The sequence below is a fragment of the Sparus aurata genome, chromosome 21 (assembly GCF_900880675.1).
Source record: "Sparus aurata chromosome 21, fSpaAur1.1, whole genome shotgun sequence".
Taxonomy (NCBI): Eukaryota; Metazoa; Chordata; class Actinopteri; order Spariformes; family Sparidae; genus Sparus; species Sparus aurata.
Genome location: NC_044207.1, coordinates 18,748,551 through 18,768,502, shown reverse-complemented (window position 1 = coordinate 18,768,502; position 19,952 = coordinate 18,748,551). Strand labels below are relative to the sequence as shown.

Here is a 19,952-nt window from a genome sequence, read left to right as displayed (position 1 = left end):
CAAATCTCTGACATTTTCCTATTTAGTAACACTTCAAGTGTATCCACACATTTCCTTGCCTTTCTTTCCTTTTCTCTCCTTTCTTTTCCTCTTTTTCCTTGTCCTTTCATATTGTTTCCTTACCTTTCCTTTCCTTTTCTCTCCTTTCCTTTCCTCTCTTTTCTTTCCTTTCCTTTCTTGTCCACATTTCCTTTCTCTTTGAATTTAATTTTAAGATACATCTGTCTAGGGCGGCTGTAGCTCAGTGGGTAGAGCTGGTTGACTGGTGATCAGAAGATCACTGGTTCAAATCCCAGCTCCCCAGGGCGGGACTGAGCTACAAGTCGAAGTATCCTTGAGCAAGATACTGAACCCCGAAGTTGCTCCTGATGTACAGTTGGCACCTTGTGAAGGCAGCCACTGACATCAGTAAGGGTCCTGCGATGAGCTGGCGACTCGTCCAGGGTGTACCCTGGCCTACCCCCATAGAGTAAGACTGGATTTGGCCCCAGTAAGCCCCGCAACCCCTTAGGGGGGAAAATAGCGGCAACATCCCGCGACCCTCATGGAAGCGGACCCTCATGGCAGCGGAAAGAAAACGGAACGGAACAGCACAAAAACAATGTGTCTTGCAGCAATACAACATTCAGTTTGTATTAAATTTATATGGTACTAATTAGTTATTTTTCAAACAAAGCTAACCCAGTCACCTTAAGAAATGTTGGCAATATACATTCCTGCAAACCAGATATGTTGAAACTTAAATGTCTTTATGTTTCCTTGGCTTCAGTTTTTCACATTTATATTGTGACAACGCTGTGGTGACGCTCTGGTTAGTTTTAGGCACCAATAATCACATGGTTAGGATTAGGAAAAGATATTCTTTTGTCTCAAAATACCTGTATTGTCGCTACAATCAAGGCAGTTATTGAAACACAGATGTGAGGAGTCACTCCACCCTCCTCCACTCCAGGTATGAAAGCCACATCATAAACATGTAATGTGAAAGGGATATGACACACTGTCTATCAGCGGTTTGCAGAAACTTTCACTGCCAACGTTTTATCCTGGTGAGCGACTGGGCTGAAAAACACATTTGCATCCTGGATCGTGAGTCTCTTTCAACAATTCTTAGTTTTTTTGTTGATTTCTGTACCACATTCCTTGTAGTCCCTGGCATGCCGGCTGATAAAGCCCGACTCTGACACCTGAGAGTTTTTATTTTTTCAGTGGATGTCTCAAGCCACTGCAGACTTTTTCTGCACTAGACCAGAGCTTGATATTTTCTCGAACCAAAGTGCTTTGTAATATATATGTTGCCTTTATATTACCACAAAAAGGTGTTTTCTAAAAACGTGTTAGAGGATTAAAGAAAGCACCCTTTTCTCTAGAGTTTTTCCCCTTTTTAAGTAGTGAAATGCTGAATGCTGCAAAGAAAGCCAAAAACCAAAAATCATGATTCTTTGATTGTAATAAGTAACAAAATTATCTCACTGACACACCACTTTTTTCAGGTGATATCAAGTATAATGAGATATTTTCATACGAATTTAAGCAAAAAAAAAGATTTTGACTTTTTGGCAGAAGTCTTTAAAAATGACCTTGACTCAAAAGGAAAAAAACGGTTGTAAAACACTGTCAGCGAATGAAGTTCCATCCTGGTTTGAATGCTGGAAAACACATCCACCAGCCTCCGCCCTCCCCTCCGTGGGCGCACATGCAAGCGCGGTGGATGTGCAGAGGAGGGCTGAGGATTGTGGGACTGATTACCAGAGGCCAGGTCCTGGACTGGTGTCCTCCAGCTGTGCTGTTCTACCCAATTAGAAACTCCATATGCTGCCCCACTCAGCTGCTGAGTGGCCACACCTCCCACCCACACAGGTGGGAGCACGTCGTCTTTCTGTGTGCGAGTCTGTGTCTGCCTTTGTTGCTGTTGTCTTCGCAAACAACACGACGGTCCAGTGAGAGGCAAAGAGCGAAGTTTCTCTCGTGCCCATGTGAGATTTCACGGCGTTCGGAAAAAAAAGATAAACCACCTCCCTAATCAAATTTAATTTTTGTGCGATGCTTCCTTAATCCCAGCTCATTTCTTCACACCCAAACAAAGTAACTCCGACTGTCACTGCCGCTTTGATAAGAAACACACAGGTATTTAGGTGGGTGGCATGCGAGTGCTAATAGTATTAAAATATGGGCGTATGAATAATGGATATGTTTTTGAAGATGTATAATGTAAAGATGTTAGTCCCGTTTTCAGACAGAGATGGGATGCAGACGTGAAATGTTGCTGGAGGCACCCGGTTCCTTTTTTTCAAAGCACAATCTGTTCGCACACGTTCAAAGTGGCTGTGGCAATCTGTTGTGGCTGAATGCGACACTTCTATACCCCGAAAGTGATAAGATAAATAAAAATGTGTCATACATTGTATTTGAGAAACAGCCGCATCTTTTGTTTTATATTGTATGTTATACTGTGTCTGCTGCACTTTAAGACAGAGGAGGTGGCGTCTGACAGCAGAAACCTATAGTAACTATAAACGTCAACATACGTGAGTAAACACAGATTATTTATATTCTCCACACCACCTTTAAAACATCTGAAGTGAGGGACATCTTCATCGTCTCGCGCATGCGATCCGACTGATTTAGCAACTTTTTTTTTAACAGCAGCTCTGCTTTCTTTTTCTCCTCGCTCCAAGCATGAGGCCGAGATGATTGACAGGGCTGTAATGTCGTTTTCTCACCTAATCGACACTTTTCAGCGTTGATTTGATGTCTTTCTCCCTCTTCGCTCGTCAGCTGTCTTCGGCTCGCTGTCGTCTTGCTGCGTCTGAGGCCACTTCTTTCCTTCTTAACGTAGTCAGAGTGAAAAAACGAGAAGAGTTTTTACGAGTGTGAATTTAGTTGGAAAGGGGGTTTGCTACATTTATTCTACCAGCTTCATCAGCCACATGTTAAGGTTTGGTGTTGCTCAAATCAGATGATCACAATGACTGCAAGTATGTGTGTTATTTCCCCTATTATAGACGATTAGCTTAATTAGCTCACCTCACCTTTTCTTGTAGGCATTTATATTCAGGGAAGAGTTTAACGTAAGTGACAGCCAGGACACGGTTAGCTTAGCTTAGCAGAAAGACTGGAAACATAGGGAAACAGCTAGCCTGGCTCTGTCCAAAGGTCAGAAAATCCACCTACCAGTACCTCCAAAACTCAGCGATGGACCCAATCACCGTGACATTGCGCTAAAACAACAGTGACTTCCAGTTACATGGCTGGCAGTTGATTTGCATGGCAAAAATACGTATAATCGGCAAACTTGTTTGTAAAATTTGTAATTTTTCAGTGCTTTAAGGTATAATTAGTAGAATATAGCCAGAATTTGAAGGTAGTTCCAAAATTATATGGGGCAGCATATCAGCAAAGTAACTGACAACTGCTGGTCTTTGCTAGCTATCCTTCAATTAGCTCTTGGTTCAGATAGCAGTGGAGCCAGCGGTCCTAGAGTTTGTCTGGAGTGAGACCTCGGTCAGCTCGACCAGATTTAGCAGACTGACATGAGAGTGAAATTTTGAAAATGGGATACAGTACGGAGGTGATTTGCAGCTGCTCTGACCTGGACTAGAATTTTGGGGATGACAAGAGAAAGGCGGCGGGCACAGGAGAGGTGTACACCGGATGCAGCTGGCAAAATACGGCATGTAGAGCTGGATTATTTTTCACATCATTCTCGGCAAATTGAGGGTTTATTTCGACAACCCAGAAGTGATTGTGGAAAGACACACCAGGACTGTGATGGTAAATTTTATACAGTTTATGTCGAGTTTGAGTTCACTAGAAGAGACAAACTTGAATTCAGAAGGCATACTGTTGTATTTCTCTGTTTGTTAAGGAAAACAGAAGATGGAGTGTTATATCTCTTGACATTTTATGAGTTTATTTTGTTCATTTAGTGCACCTAAATCTAAAAAAACTTTCAGAAACAGTGAAGACGTTGCTCATGCATCTCTCAGGTAAAACTGCAGCGGCTAACAAACTAGCGCCTCTTGCAACGCGAAGTGGTTCCCCCCTGCCTCCAGCCCTCATGCTAACAGGCTAATTACGGCCACAGACTCCTTCACGGACAGTCACAATATCTGCGACGTTTAATCTCAAAATGCTGAATGCAGCATGAAAGTTGTGACAGCCTCGACAAAGTAAACTAAAAGGATGCTTCGAATTGAGCAGAGATTCATGTTGTGGTTTCAACAAACAGTAAATAAGCGGTTAAACTTGTATTAATAGTCGGGATGTTATAAAAGTTTAACTGAAATTGTAGTTTTGTTCCACATTAAGTTTCCGTCCCCTCTGATCCGTACCGCAGAGGCTGAGCGGCTTCAGGAGCGTTATCATCTTTTTTGTGCATAGCAATTAAATGTTTTTCAATTACACTCTGAAAATGAAAGATGGAGAGCTGAATTCGTAGCGAGCGAATCCACCCCTGGCTGTTCAGCAGAACTCCACCTAGTTCTCCGCTCTGCTTAACTCCATTGTAACGTTGCTGGAAATATCTCAACATGACACCACGCCATCTGTGTTTAACCAGTTTTAGCGAGAACAAGCAACATGGTGTTGTGGTGTTAAATTGGTTTGAGGTTGATTTAAAGGGAGAGTGCAGAATGATGAATCACAGCCCTACAAAGAGTCATCAGAAGCAAAGAAAATAAGAAAATCTTCCAGTGGTTCATTTTAATGTTGTCGGGACGTTTTTTTTAAGCAGCCGAGACAACGTGTTGTTTGTTTTTTCTGTTGGTTTCTTGTCATGGAGGTGAAGTTAACAAGGCTGAAAGAAGAAGTTTGGAGTAGCAGACGTAACAGTTCCTTTTTCTGTTTTTATTTTTTCTTACTACGATTGAATTACATTATGGTAATTGATGCCTGATGCTTCAGGAATGTGATGTTCAAGTGTTTCTCATTAAACCTTCAGCACTGTATAAGGCCCTTGACAAAACAGAGTAGTGCACCTTTTTTTAGGTATACTGTGGAGCTTTGGGTCTATATGTGTACTGTGTATGAATATATATATTTTTTCTCTTTATTTTACTTTATTTTATTTTACATTATGGTCAGTTAACTTTTTAATCATCCCCCCCATAGGCCATAATAATATGTTTTTTTCCTCTTCTTTTAATATATGTAGGTGGTACAAATGAGATTGCAGACATGTATCATACGTAAAGAGTTCATTGGGCATATTTATTATATTTTGAAATTTTCCCTCTGAAATGTAGTGATGTAACCTGCCCAGTCACTCGAATAAAGTGTGTCCAGTTTCTGCAACCCGACCATACTTTCACATCTGTACGTTTCACTGGCACACCTTACTAACGTTTCTACACTATGTGTCATATCACATTTACGTAACATGCTCCTGACCTGACTTTCATATAAGGAGATGGAGGTGGAAGTGCGAGGCTGTGTTTCAACGTTTGTAAGAGCGAAACCACTGGATGTATTTGACAGGACTTCAAGGTATCTCTGGCCATGTTAGCCGGGATGAAAACTGGTATTTAACGGAAAAACACAGTCTTTTCTGAACCATAACCGTATCTAAACCTAACCAGATCATAAGCACAGCGCTGTCATGAAATAAAAATAGTTGAAAAATAAAAGCTGTAACATGAAGTTCATCTTAACGTTACGTTTATTCTGATTGTTGTATTTTCATTAATCCATCACTGTGGAGTCGACTGGAGTGTTTTCACTGCAGATTTTCGCGGAGGGGCTTCAGGGAGCTCGCTGCCCTCTGCATCATCTGCTGCGTGTCACAGTGCCGGAGCCATGATGGAGGTCTGCCCTGCCCCCTGTGCCCACCTGAGGGGGTTACAGTTGGCAGCCTCGACTCCTCACCTGACAGGCTTCCAGAGAGGAACCACTTGGCTGCCAGCAGAAATGGCTTCTTCCTATTTTGAAGGGGTCGACTCGGCCCCCAGTCAAGATGAGGGAAGCTTGGCTCTTTAAGAGTTGGGCCAATTCCCAGACACACTTACAGCTCGAGCCACAGGGCCCTTTGATTCTGGGCTCTCGATCAGTCACTCTAAACACAGCTCTGTGCTCTCTCCAATGGATAGACGGGCTTTAATTTTTATTAAACAGCTTGATAGGCAATGTCTACTTTACATGCTGCACGATGTGGCCGTGTGAAGTTAAGTGGCGAGAACATGTTGTCGGTTCTGGTTAGGTTAGAGGACAGATTCCCACAAGGCCGGTTGTGCTGTTAGCCTCGTGTGACAGCATCAGCTTTTATTTACGGTCTTTACTTAAGAGCTGACAAAATAGACGTGAAAATGATTGTCAGCCATTTCGTTACAATGAGTTAATTCAAAGCGCAAATACAAAAAATTATTCTAAACTACGATACATAATTAATTAAAAAATATTCCTTTCTTCAAGCTTGTCAAATGTGAAGGATTTGCCACTTTTTTTTTATTAGTACTGTATTTAAGGATACATTTGAGGTACTTTTTTCATACTACTTTCAACTTGTACTCCACTAGATTTCAGGAGGAAATAGAATATTTTATTTTTAATCTCTTTGAGGTCGGACAAAATCAGCCCAGTCAAAATGTTTACAAACCAAATAATCAATTTATCGAGAAAATCATCAGCAGATGAATCCATCATGAAAATTATCATTAGTTGGCGTCATGTACAAAATATTTTTTTAAATGTGCTCCAACTCACATAAAACAGTAAAATCCTGCTTTTACATGAATGCATGAGAAATGATGATGTAATGATATAATCTATAATCGTATTACAGCCGCAGTCACATTATTTTAGCACTACTTTTACTTAAAGGTATCTTTTCTACCTTTTTTTTATAACACTGGAATTACTTTGAGTACTTTTATTTTGCCTAGTTTAGTATATTTGAAAGTGGACAGTGTAAATTAACATCTTCTGGTGTCGCTCGGTCAAGATAAAATCAATTCACACTTCACTTCACACTGGGAAATTGTGTTTAAATTGTTTTCTATTTTCTAACATTTTATTCAACAAAACTGAACAGTGAAAATGAGCTTTAGTTGCACCCCGGCTCACTGGGTATCTGCCCCCTGAACTCCATCTGTATGTGACAGGAGAACAACCAAGTCATTTTCGTGCGCGCCTCCACATTTGCATGCACACATATATTATACATACGTAATGTGCAGTTGAGCGCATCCTTCCCATGGGTGTGGCTGTTTTTCCTTTTGATGAAGGAAAAGCAAACTTATTAGCAGGTCCAGGTAACATCAGAGCAGCAGTTCCCACCAGTGGCCGTGTGATTAAATCACACAGAGCGAGTCTCGGGGAGCTGGGTAATGAAGGGACAGGCTGGCGGATGCCTTCACACCCTCCTCCTTGTCCCCCCTCCCCCCTCCCCCTCTTCCTCCTCCTCCTACTCTTCCTCCACCAAGTAGTACTGGAGCTCAGCCCGAGCCTGGGACAGGAGGTGGGGTGGAGCACAAATACCAGCACTCGCATAAATGCATGGACAAACTGCATTTGCATGTATGTGAGCAATTCGAGGCCTGTGCATACGTGTTGTCTTATTCATGCTCGAAATATGTGTGTTTATACACAAGTCGTGAGCATGAATCCTCAAACACACACACACACACAGACACACAGAAAGCGGAGTGGGTTTGTGTCAAAATAGCTTTTTTTTAACCTAAATGATGGAACAACCCGATCACCGGAATAAATGTCAAGAAAATATCATGTTTTGGCTTAAAATATCTGTTTTGGTCACACCTAACACAGCTGGAGAGCCCAACTACTCAAAAACACCTGGTTGAGATGTCCAGACTTCTCATAAAAAATGTAAGCATTTAGTCATGATCAACATGACTGGAGACGTCTCGACTTCTCGTCAGAAATATCCAGTTGTTGCCACAAAAAACGCTGCCGATGTCCTGACTTCTCATCAAAAACACCCAGTTGGCTGGAATTGACCCGACTTCTCATCAAAAGTCTCAGCTTTTTGTTGTCGGGTAGCGTCCGGACTTCTAGTCGAATATCGGGTTTCTTGTAGCCCCAAAAAACACGACTGGTAATGTCCCAACTTCTTCAAAAACATCAAAAAACACCCACGTTTGTCTGCACACAAATATGGCTTGAGATATCCAGTTCATCTGGTTTGTCGCCACAAAAATGGCTGAAGATGTCCTGATCCCTGTAAAAAAAACAAACACAATACAACGCTGTATCGAACTGCAGTAGACATGGAAGTTCAGTCAAAAAACATGTAATGCAAAGGTTAAATGACAAATGTGAACATATTGGTGGTTTGCAGAAATGCTTACCGACATTTTATCCTGGCGGCTGTTCGCACACTTGCGTCTCTCCAGCCACCCTTGACTGGAGTTAATACCAGCAAAAGAAACTCATTTGCACATTGTACTTCCGAGCAGATTGACTATTTAATAGAATAATAACCAAAAACAAAAAGCTCTGTAAATCAAGAGCGAGCCAAAACAACAACAACAAAAAAAAATCTTTCTTTGCAGCATGACCAAAATTCCTTATTCATGCCAAAATTAAGCATTAAAAGCTCTTTACAATACTGTTGATGGCTTTTGGTTACAGGCAGTCCCCATTCTCGAACCTGGCAATGGTCTTTTATGGCGAGGGACCTAATACAAGATTTCTGTTCTAGTGCAAACACAGTGGCCATGGGCACCAAGGAACAGCTGCCGTATAATTGAATTAACATTCGCCTTCTGCTTCGGCACTCAGTGCTGTGCTGAGAACTCATACACATCCCTCCACGAGCTCCATCAACCTGCCCATGAATATGCATGCTGCCCGTGATAAATATGCATTCTGTGTCTAATGTTTGTGGAGCTGCATATACGGTGGATAAAGAGCTATACGCTGACTATCTTGGGAGAGTGACGCCGTATACATGAAGTCCGTTGATCATGTTTAATGCTTCGGGCCCTCAGAGTATGAGAGGTGGGTTTGTCAGCGGAGCGTCGGTGTAATCGGAAGTGTAACAGAGACATCTAGTGGATTATCGGCTGAGAGACATGTTCACCGTGCAGTTAATGTGCCATACATACTGCAGGCTCGGGCTTTCAGCAAATGTAAACAGTCTTCATTCACGCTACGTCGCACGGATAATTTGTTTTCTTAAATCTGAAAACAAATATTTACACATCAGAGATTTGCAGTTAAGGGCTGAATCCCATCTGTCAGCCTGCCACTGCTTTTGTCCTTAAAAAGAGAATGGACGCATATTCTTAGTCATTGACTTAAACATTTGATACATGAAAGGACAAAATACACAAAAATTATGCATTACTGTCTGCAAACCATGGAACTGTTGAAATGTGCGTTTTCTTTATTTTCTGTGTGACAAGTCGGTGCTTATGATCCGGTCAGGGTTAGGAAAAGATCCTGTTTTGGCTAAAAAATTGTCCCAAAGTCTAAAAAACACCTCCTGACAGACAAGTCAGCTCATAGAGACACAGTTAATGCCAACATATCTATTCTGGCAACTGGGCTGATTCCACAACGTACAGCATAGTTCCTCCCAGTTTACAGTTATTATTTGTACTGATGCTGTACACAGCCCACTTGCTTCGATCTGTGGACGAACAACATGACTCTAGGGCAATTTTGTGTGCTGATGACAATCCTTCCCGCTCAGTTTTGTGGACAACAGATGCTTCCTAATACCATGCGCTCAAACGACAGATGATGTGTGTAAACAGAGAGAAACTCCAGGTAAGGTGGAAAGAAAAGTCAACATCAACTTACCAGTGTATTAACCTTCACTGAACCTAACCAAGTATTTCTGTTGCCGAAACCTAACCGGTCATCAGTATGTGTTTACATTTGTTACCATGACAATGAAGGTCCCCTGACTCCAGAGAGTGAGGTCACGCCCCTTACGGTGGACACCATCAGAACTTGTTGCAGAAAAAAAATGTACAAGCAGTCCAATGAGAGAGAAATTATATTTTGAATCTGTTTGAATTGTTCCATGAACTACACATATGATGTCTGTCAGTGTAAAAGATATTTGTCCGGGTCAATATAGTAGCTATTTGTCTTAAATAAAATAAAATGCCGTTTCGTTTTGTGTGAAGCTGCGGTGAACGTCTCGCTCAACACACCAACGTCAACATGGCTGCCAACTCGACGCAGAAAAGGTACTAAAAAAGAAAATCACAATACATTTGCTAACTGCAGTTTATGTGAAAGGTTAGTTTGTCAGTTCTGTGAGCTGCTGATATACAGGAGCAGCTCTACGATATTTGAGTTATGGGTTTCAGTGAGTGTTCAATAAAACGTTGTCAGAAACGCGATTATTGACTGTCTGGTCTTTATAATTACTTATTTTCACAGTCTGATATTTTGTCAGTTTTATGACAAACGGGGACTTCATTAAATTGGAAATTTATCTTTTAAATTCACAAACACCATATGTGTAGTTTCGCGGTACAATTCAAACAGGATCCAAAAATTATTTGTCTCTCTCCATATAGAAATATGCCCTCCGAATTTTTCTTTGAGCTATTGTCTTTGCTGTTGTGAATACGGGTTATAGCCAGTATAGACATAAGTTGCAGCTCTACAGTAGATCCCTCACTTCCAACTTGCTTGCATCTTTTCTGACCCTCCCAGATTGTCAGACTGAGCTTTCCATGTAAAATCAGCTGAAATGCCCCTTTAAATCTGTCACATAAAGTTGTGTTGTAGAAATGAAGACAGGCAGACATGATCTGAGCCCTTTGAGTCCAGATTTATTGATACGGCTGTGCAGTCACAGAGCATGGTGGCACACACGGCCGCCTGGCCGGCATGGGACAGTGACACACACATGCATGCACAAACATGCATACGCGCGCGCGCACACACACACACACACACATACTCGCAGTCCTGTCTGATCAGGGATGCAGTGGAAGTTAAACCTGAGGTGGTTTACTGCTTTGAAATAGTCTGACTGTTCACCTTTATGTATTTTTTTTTATCATTTCAGCAAGTTTTTAAGGCCAAAATAACAGTTTTATAAGTTGATCTTCATAATATGTCTCCTATAGTTTTAGATTTGTGAAAAACAATTGGTTGTCCTGGAAAAAAGCTTATCTGCAAATTTGTATCAATATGTGTATTTGGTGGTGAGAGCTATTAACCCGGCTTTGTACAGTCCACTCACCTCGACCGCACACACACACATGCACTCACACTCAAACACACATACACACTTCATCACACTCTCATCTATAGAGCAGATCACAGTGAGGAGATCAGAAATGCACATTAAGTATTTCTCAGCAGTTTCTCACACACACACACACACACACACACACGCTCTACATCCATCCAACCTCAGTCACTAGAACAGTTTTGAGATCAGTCGATACAGAGTGATTCAGACTAAACAAGGAAACAAAGCGTTAAACAAACAACAAATAATCTGTTCCATAGTAACCGTTACAAAACACCATGAGTAGAAGTCTTTACATGTCATAAATACAGCTATGTTTCTGATTATGGTCGGTATAAATTCTTGTTAAATATTCATACAGTAGGCTATCACAGTAGCGAGTGAAAGATAGAGCAAACTACAAGACTGTACATTTGTTGGTCCGTCATTACAGAAAATATATTCTGCTTCACCAAGAATCAGGCAGGATAGTTTGAGGATGCAAACTGTTTTTTGTTCTGTTTATAAATCTAATTTTGCTATCCGATCATTACACTTGAAATTTACAGTTGAATTTTTCCGACTTCAGCGCTGGTGAAATAGTAAAACCTTTCGAAACAGACACACACGGAACAATTAAAACCAGAGAGGAGAGACAAAAGTTGATTTGACAATCAAGTCGAGTCAAAGAGTCGAAAACAGGAACAGGAATGGTACAGAAAAACAAAAAAAACAGCTATAAAATAGATTTCTCCAAATGAAAGACATCATAATATACCATTATGAATACTTCTGCAACATCAAACTGCTTACTTTACAGACAGACTCGTCTAAAATAAAAGTCTTTACTCAAGACTGATATTGTGGGAAGATATTAACCGGTTTGTTTGGCTGTACCTGGGTTGGTACAGCTTCAAATGACATCACAAAATTAGTTTTCCTACAGGTGAAAGGTGTCAAATGGAGAGTAAGTATATAGGCACACATTCAGCCAGCTGGCTTGCTAACCACTGACTGTGTTCTTTAGGTAGAAAGTAGCGTACAGTGACATTACGTGATGAAATGCTTTGTATCCCAGCATGGTAATAAAAGTTCCTGTTATCATATAAAAACCACGGGAATAAAACAAAGAGGCTAAAAAATAATTCCTACAGTTTGTATATAAATTCTTAGCTGTTAATTTATACTCCCTTTTTTGACCCCATATATGATCGTATTTGTATGAGTATACACTTAACAGTATACTTTAAAATAAGTAACAATGTGCCATGAACTTGATCTTGGCATTTTGGGACTTTCACGTCCAAAGAAATGAAGGAAAAACAAAGTAAAAGTGCACAATTTAAGGGAAAATATTATGCAAATACTGCCAAAATGCTTCCTTTTTTTTTTTTTTCCAATTACACATTAGTTAAGTATATAGTAAAAGCTGAACCAGCGTTGCTGAGGTTCACTATGTTACATATGCACAGTAAGCAATATTTGCATCTCCTATACACAACATTAGAAGCCTTAAAAACCGGGCAAACACCCAAGAAGCAGATACAAGTTTGGACTCATAGCCTCGGATGCGTCACGAGAAGCATGATGGGTTCAACTGGCTAATAGGTGTACGAGCACACTGTAAACACGTCAATTAAAACATTACGCCGGCGGCCCCGTTGCTGAAGCCGCCGTGACAAAAGCGGACTGCAAAATAAAACAACGTACACATACACGATTTTTCCTCTAATTCAGCAACTATGTTGACTCTTTGCTACAGCTTAAATACACATAAGAAGGCATCGAGAAGAAGAAGTCTTTGACGAAGAAGCGACGTACAGTGTAAAGATATTAGACACATCAAGTGCATGATTCAGATGACATAACAAATGCAAAACAAATACAAAACGGTAAACAAATAGATGATGTATATATTATAAAAACTTGAATGCATTTGTGTGTGAATATGTGTCTGTGCGATATGTTTGCAGTTGCATTCTAATGTTTCGACGTTTGTCATTATAATATCTTACAATATATCCAAAAAGAAAAGAAAAAAATATCCGTTGGTTGATGGTGGGATCATAGGATTTCTACACCTCTGATCCACACGTGTACAAACTTTCATTATATACAGTTCAGAGGACGAAAACACACAAGAGAACAACATGAATCTGTCTGCTAGGAATACAATTAGAATTGCAGGATGTCTGAGGACAGCACTAAGAAATTAAACATGTTGATGGGACAAGAATGAGCCATGTAGCTTCAGGAAACATAAGAGACTCCCAACAGGAGCTCTTAGAGCAATGGGGGAATGTTCTCTACACAGAGTAGATCTGTTTAAGGAGTACTTGCTAGTAAAATAGTAGTGCTATAGACCTGTGACCCAGTGTACTGTACACACACACTCATAGTCTGTACATACTCTGCAGCAGTTATAGAAGTCCCTCTGCATTTCCCACAAATTTGCACATATCTATAATTGCATCAAAGAACCAAACTATATTTTTTGACGCCAAAAATCGACAGAGTGTCGACAGAGAAGCAAAACACAGCAGTGAAGTCTTGTACAATGGCTACATGTCTGTGGCTGAGTTGAACGTGTGACTTGCAGTGAAGTAAACGCTTGGCAAAACAAACAAAAGAAAAGCAACATTTTCAGTGTCAGTCTCTCAAAAGGCTCCTCTTCATCCCACACCATTTCTGCCGTCATCTTAAGGTAGTGAAATCGTCATCGGTATTGTCTGTTAGCAGGAAGGGAGGAGTAATGCACGTGGGTTCAGCCACGAGCTCTGCATACAAGAGCGTGGGAGTAGAAACATAAAAGTAAAAGCAGTTGATCGTTGAGACACGAGAAAAGGGAAGTGAAGGTGTCGGTTTCTTGGTGTCCTGTAGAGGGCGACACAGTCCATATAATGGTCTTCCCTCTAGTGTCAGTTCTCCCATTTTGGGTAAATGCAGGTTCAGGTCGACAGCAACGCAGCAAAGATGAGACAGAGCTGGCTTATTCCATCGCTACCTCTGAGAAAGAAAAATAGGATTGTTAATAATTTAGATGAGATCATAATCTCCTGGGAAGTTGAAAAATTCTGTGTTTAATCTTTTGCTCTCCCTGTTTCACATGATTCATTATTTAGAGTCAACTTTCAGACCAGTTCATTTAGAGTCCAAATTTGACATTTGCTTTGTCTGAAGTCTGATTAATTTACCAGTCAAAATATGGTGTTTTTTTTATATTTTTACTGTGAACTCAGAATGAACCAGAAGTCTTATTTAAAAAGATGTACTTGGATGTTTTAGACTTCCATATGATGTTTTGTCTACATCTGACTGTTTCGAGGCAAATTACATCTATTTGGTCTAATGTTATCCTCTGTGTTTTTTCTGTGAAAAATCCCATATTTGATTTACTGACCATGCAGATGAGTTTGCTGCGGTAAAAGTAACTTTTTTCAGAAAAATACGGTTTATCATCCATCGGATATGAACAACAAAAGTAGGCTGGCTACAACCATTGCTCGTTGGCCCAGAGGAAGAAACTACCTGACCAATCAGTGCAACAGAACGTGATGGGTTAATCATATTTACTATGGATGTATAGTACCACTGAAAAGTTGAAAAAACTCTTTAATCAACTCCAAACAATAGCAATTTTTATCCATTGGCGGTTGTCTTGGTCTTCGAGGGGTTAAAAATCTCCTTTTAACTTCATATCCAGCATAGTGTTTCCGTGCAGATGCTCTTCCTCCAGATCCCACAGAAGATTTAAAGAGAGTAAATCAAGTAGACAGTAGACAGAAAACAGTTTAAACTTCATAATAAGGTAATGAAAAACACTTTCACTGTCGACACATGTTTGTTATTTTGTCCAGACCTTTTCTTCCTCCAGAATTTCTTTTGCAGGACTGTTGCATTAGACTGTGTTAGTTTGGCAGTGTGGACACTTCTGTTTGTTTTTTGTCAATAGTCGTGGGCTGCAGAAAACAAACTCACCATCCACTCCTTTGTTCTTGTTTTCTTCGCTCTCTGGAGACTCAGCTCCTTCAGACAACTCTCCTGAAAAGTCAGAATAGTCATGTCATTTGGCAAACTGACGCAGGTAAATTTAGTGGGAGCAAACATGCACTCTGTCCAAACAGGAAAATAATAAACCTCAAAGCATCCTCTCTGTTATGAAGTTCGTCAAAAAACATCTTCGAACTTAATGACCTGCCGGTGAGTCAGTCAATACAAACTCAATCTGTGCAGCCAAATATTGTTCAAACCCACAGAATAATTTAGGATGTTAAGATTTTAGCGAACAAAAGAAAAAACTGCCTTATGTCATTTTAAAAGCAGGCCATGCTCTGGGTCGTACCGTTCTGCAGCGGAGGACTGTTATGTATGGCGCTCCCAGGCGGCGCCTCCTGCTCCGTTTCACCTGTGTTGCCATCTGCTGGTCTGCTGGCCTCTGCCGACTTGGGCGCTTCCCCCTCCTGTGTCTCCTCCTTTGGTTCAGGCTGTTCTGACTCTGTGTGGAGCTCCTGGGGCTCCATAGCCTCTTCCCCCTGGGCTATATCCTCCTCTTCCTCCTCCTCCTCCTCCTCCTCCTCTTCCTCCTCCTCCTTTTTAGCTCTCTCCTCTGCCTCTGAGGTCACATGGAGTGTGAAGGCAGATTAACATATGTGTGGATTTAAGACAGTTGACTTGACGGCTGCCTTTTTAACATATTCTGTAGTTATGGAACTGCAACGTACAATAGTCACTCTCTTAATTACGCCGTTTTTGGTCTCCACCATCTCCTGGGAGAAATACCTGGCTCCTTTGTCCACTAGCTACTTGCTAACTTTGTCAGGCTGCCTTTTGATGGTGTGCAGGTGATAGGCCAGGACGGTATATCAACTTCAAGATATATCGATATGTTTTCAGATGAGACTTATTCTGAGACCGCACCATTTAAAATGATGGTGAAGATGTAGCCCACTATGTAGAAAATGCCAAGATACATATCATGTATTGCCATTCAGCCTGAAAATACTGAGATATGAATTTCGGTCCATATCGCCCAGCCCCAGTAGGTAGTGCAAAATGAGTTTTTGTGTTTTTGTTAAAAAGAAAATTGTGTGAAAATTGTGAACCAACAGGTGGGCAAACCAAAACAATGTGCTGAAGGATGCTAAAATTCTGTGTATGAACTCTGCATGTGTATTATCTGTGATGACTTCAAGCAGTACCTTTCACAGGCTCGTGTTTTCCATGGTTAATAAAATAAATAAATACAATGTTAATCATAACTGTAAAATTTAGATTATAACCACTTTGATATTCCCACTTTCTAACAAGGCTCATTTTATGAAGTGTGTATAAGCTGTAACTGATAACTCTATTAATAGTTATAAGAATATATTAATGATATATAGACCATATATAGACTTTAGCTAATCTTGTGGGTTGCCAGGTTGTCATAGAAGTTACAGTCAGACTTTTGGGCAGATGCTGATACCAGTATGAGAAAGTCAGATATTCTGATATTGATATATTTGCCAATATACACACATTTTTTTTTTTTGCAACATCACCTCAAAGACATGTGAAGGAAGCAGGATAGTTTTACCTCATGATCTAAAATGACACCAGTGTGCTAAAGATGTAATTAACAGGGAATTTAATGATTATGAATTATCCTAACATCTTTTCCTGCCTTATTATCTCTCAAAGAAGAGTTTTCATATGTGGGCATATCGGGCAGCAGTACACCAAGACTGACATATTTAATCATATCTGCCAGTGATATCGGCCAACCCATATATTGGTGCCCCTTTGGCCAGTGTTCATCTTAATCACCAATAAATGCTGTAATTTCACACTCATAGGTCATCAAGTCTGCACCTAGAAATGTCGATAATTAATGAATAAATGTCTTATCAACTGTAAATGATAATAAACGGTAAGTCTTTTTTAAACAACCTGGCAACCCAACTGTGGTTCCCTTTTATGGCTTATAACAGATGTACAAAGCGTAAGATCATAATTTATTACAACCTCTATAGTAAAGCTCTTGTAATGGATGACTAATTAGAAAGTGTTACCAACATAACTGAATAAATAAAACCTGTGGATACGCTGATCTGTGTGTCCCATAAAATCCCACACTAATACAGGTCAGTCAAAATCCCTTCTCTGAGTAAACTAAGAGCACTGCAGACGCTAAGAGCATGGCAGCTTTATAAGCCAATTTTCCCAATCTGCTCTGGATGTCATCCGTTAGGACAGATCAGTTTTGCCAGAGCATTTATGTTCTCTGAGTCACCAAATCACCTCCACTTTACTCAATGATATTTTTGGCTGTGTGGATGTACTGTACCTTTACAAGCCTGCGCTTTCCACCTCTCTCTGTTCTGATAAACCTCTTCATTCCACAGCGCCTTGAAGTTTTTGATGTCCACTGTCAGCAGAGAGCTTTGTCCAGATGAGCTGCTGTCAGAGCTCTTCACGCTGTGCCTCTTGGCCTCATCCGAGGTAATACTGTTCAGACTGGAAAGATAAATGAAAAGGTGAGTTAAAAGTTTCAAGATATATAAAGAGACTACAGCCATGCAAGCAGCTCTGTGTAGCTGTACTGACACAGTGTTGCTTTGAGCTAAGTGCCAATGTGGTCACAAATACAACCCTAAAATGCTGATGCTTAGCAGGTAGACTGTAATTGTAGCAAATTCCAATGTAATGACTCTGAAATAGTCATAGGCGTGCTAATGTATTACAGGTTTATTCAGGTGATGTTTAGTCTTGTTTGCTGAATTCTTCACTCTCTGACTTGCTTTGAAAGATAGTGTTAGTTACAGGCGACCAAATAAAATGCAGTGACCTGGAATAAAATCACAGACTTGTCTGGGTTTGAACATTGTGATCAATTTTTGGTACACAGCTTAACAAAATATACAATAAAGTTATAGACACCATTGAGGCCATTATAGAGGTTTGGAACTGATGAATGATGTAGAAAATGTAGAATCTAGGTTTGACATATACTAGGGATTAAAAATCTGAATATTTTACCCTGTTTCCTTCCCCAATCTTTATGGAAGTGCAGCAATACATTAACGAAGTTTTCACAAAAGTAACTCCAATTCAATTCTAAGTGGGGGGCATTTCATGGCAATACATCTAACGATTGTTGAGGTAGTTCACACAAAACCACAGACGTTGACCTTGAGAAAAAAGTCAGGGAATCACCAAAATCTGTAGGATGCATCGCCTGAGCACTGGAATGTCTGTACACAATGACAGGAGCTTTTAGAGATTTAGAGGCACACTGAAAGCGGAAGAAATGCAGGCGGGTAGATAACCAAAGGCAAACACAGAGAGCAGACATAGTTACAGGTGATTGAAAGCAGCTATAAATGCTGCACAGAAACAGTCCATGGAAACCAATAAGCACCCAGGTGTGTATGTAGACAAGGAGACTGCACAAGTGGCAATGCTATCTGAGATTTCCACTTGGTTAGTTTTGACTGGAGGCCCACTGAATGATGCTAATGACTGCTGTTGAGGAGGAATGGGGAAGCTGATATTGATGTGCAGGTGCAACAGAAGATGCTGTGCCAGACTCCCAGAGTGCTGCTTCATTTTCTAATAAGCTCACTTTAAAATACTTTCACTTTAAACAAATAAGGAATGATCTTTCTCCGGTTAGTTTAAATGTTAGTAATGCAAGAGCAAGTGGAACGTACTCTCCTATTTGTTTGGTTTCAATGCATGCACAAACTGATTTAATACGTGGCTGGAGGAAAAGTACTGAGCCAAGTAATTAAGCCGGTAGAGACAAGATCATTTCCTTTTGTATCTCCAGAGGCTATTGTGTATGCCGATCCAGCACTGAGGCCCAGTTCTGATCAGGGCTGGAGAAGCTAACGCGACTAGCATCTCTAAAATATCAATTTCAAGGTGTTTTGCTCTGCCTGATGAAAGGTGGAGACATTTCCATGCACAGAAATGGATTACTCATGGAAGAATCATCTGCCGTACTCAATACTCTGATTAGATGTGCAGCTATTGCAGAGGAGCAGCAGAGGCTTAATCACGTCACTGAGCAAACAGTTACTCAGACAGGTATGAGAGGTGAAAGGTCGAAAAAAGAAAAACTTTTTCCATCGTTGATTAATCAGGCTGTTTGATTAAAATACAGTCACCCACTTCCTTCAGTTCATTCCTGCTACTCTGCAGCACAGAAGAACCCAAACTTTTAATCGCCAAAGTGTCTATCCTGCTCACCTTGAGCGTCTAAAGCCGGCAAAACCTGAATGGGAGGCCTCGTCGATGAGCGGTGTGACGATGCGCTCCATCATGTCCGTCAGCACAGTGAAGGTGGGAACCACAATGAAGTCTATGAACCCTGGAGACAAAGACATCAAAGAACAAATTGTCACTCCAAATATATTCATAGTCTTTATCTCAGTGTTTGAATTCTTTAATGCAGACTGGGACAAAAAAAAGCCCAAAACCATGCCCTACACTTTACAGGGGTTCTTTTTTTATGTCCAAACCCAACTCCAGCCTGATGCAGTTAATGTAGGCTGAAGGTCTGAGTTTGTGTTACCCTGTCACTCAGTTGTTACCATGATACAACATGCCCGTATACCCTGCATACAGACATGTACAGGGTAAATCACCAAAGTAGTTAGCTAGCTAAAACTACATGCCACCTGTTCACCTGTCTGTTGCGTTCCATAGTCCACAACAATCACTGTTATGCTTTAATTTACGACTGAAAAGATTCCAGGTATTTCCACAATGTCAGAAAAACAATCAAATCTGAGATAAAAACAGA

General features: G+C 40.6%; 1 protein-coding gene across 6 annotated transcripts in view; it reads right to left on the bottom strand.

Annotated features, from left to right (window-relative positions):
• Positions 1–10,734: 10,734 nt before the first annotated feature.
• Positions 10,735–19,952, bottom strand: part of pde1cb (phosphodiesterase 1C, calmodulin-dependent b) — a 112,182-nt gene continuing 102,964 nt past the window's right edge. For all 6 annotated transcript variants that reach the window (XM_030404162.1, XM_030404161.1, XM_030404163.1 and 3 more), the window contains 5 exons: positions 19,397–19,517; positions 17,490–17,659; positions 15,504–15,773; positions 15,140–15,202; positions 10,735–14,167 (listed from right to left, as the gene is read on the bottom strand). In XM_030404162.1, coding sequence (XP_030260022.1) covers positions 14,151–14,167; positions 15,140–15,202; positions 15,504–15,773; positions 17,490–17,659; positions 19,397–19,517 — 641 coding nt within the window. In that variant the 3' untranslated portion in view covers positions 10,735–14,150. The remainder of the gene's footprint in view (positions 14,168–15,139; positions 15,203–15,503; positions 15,774–17,489; positions 17,660–19,396; positions 19,518–19,952) is intronic.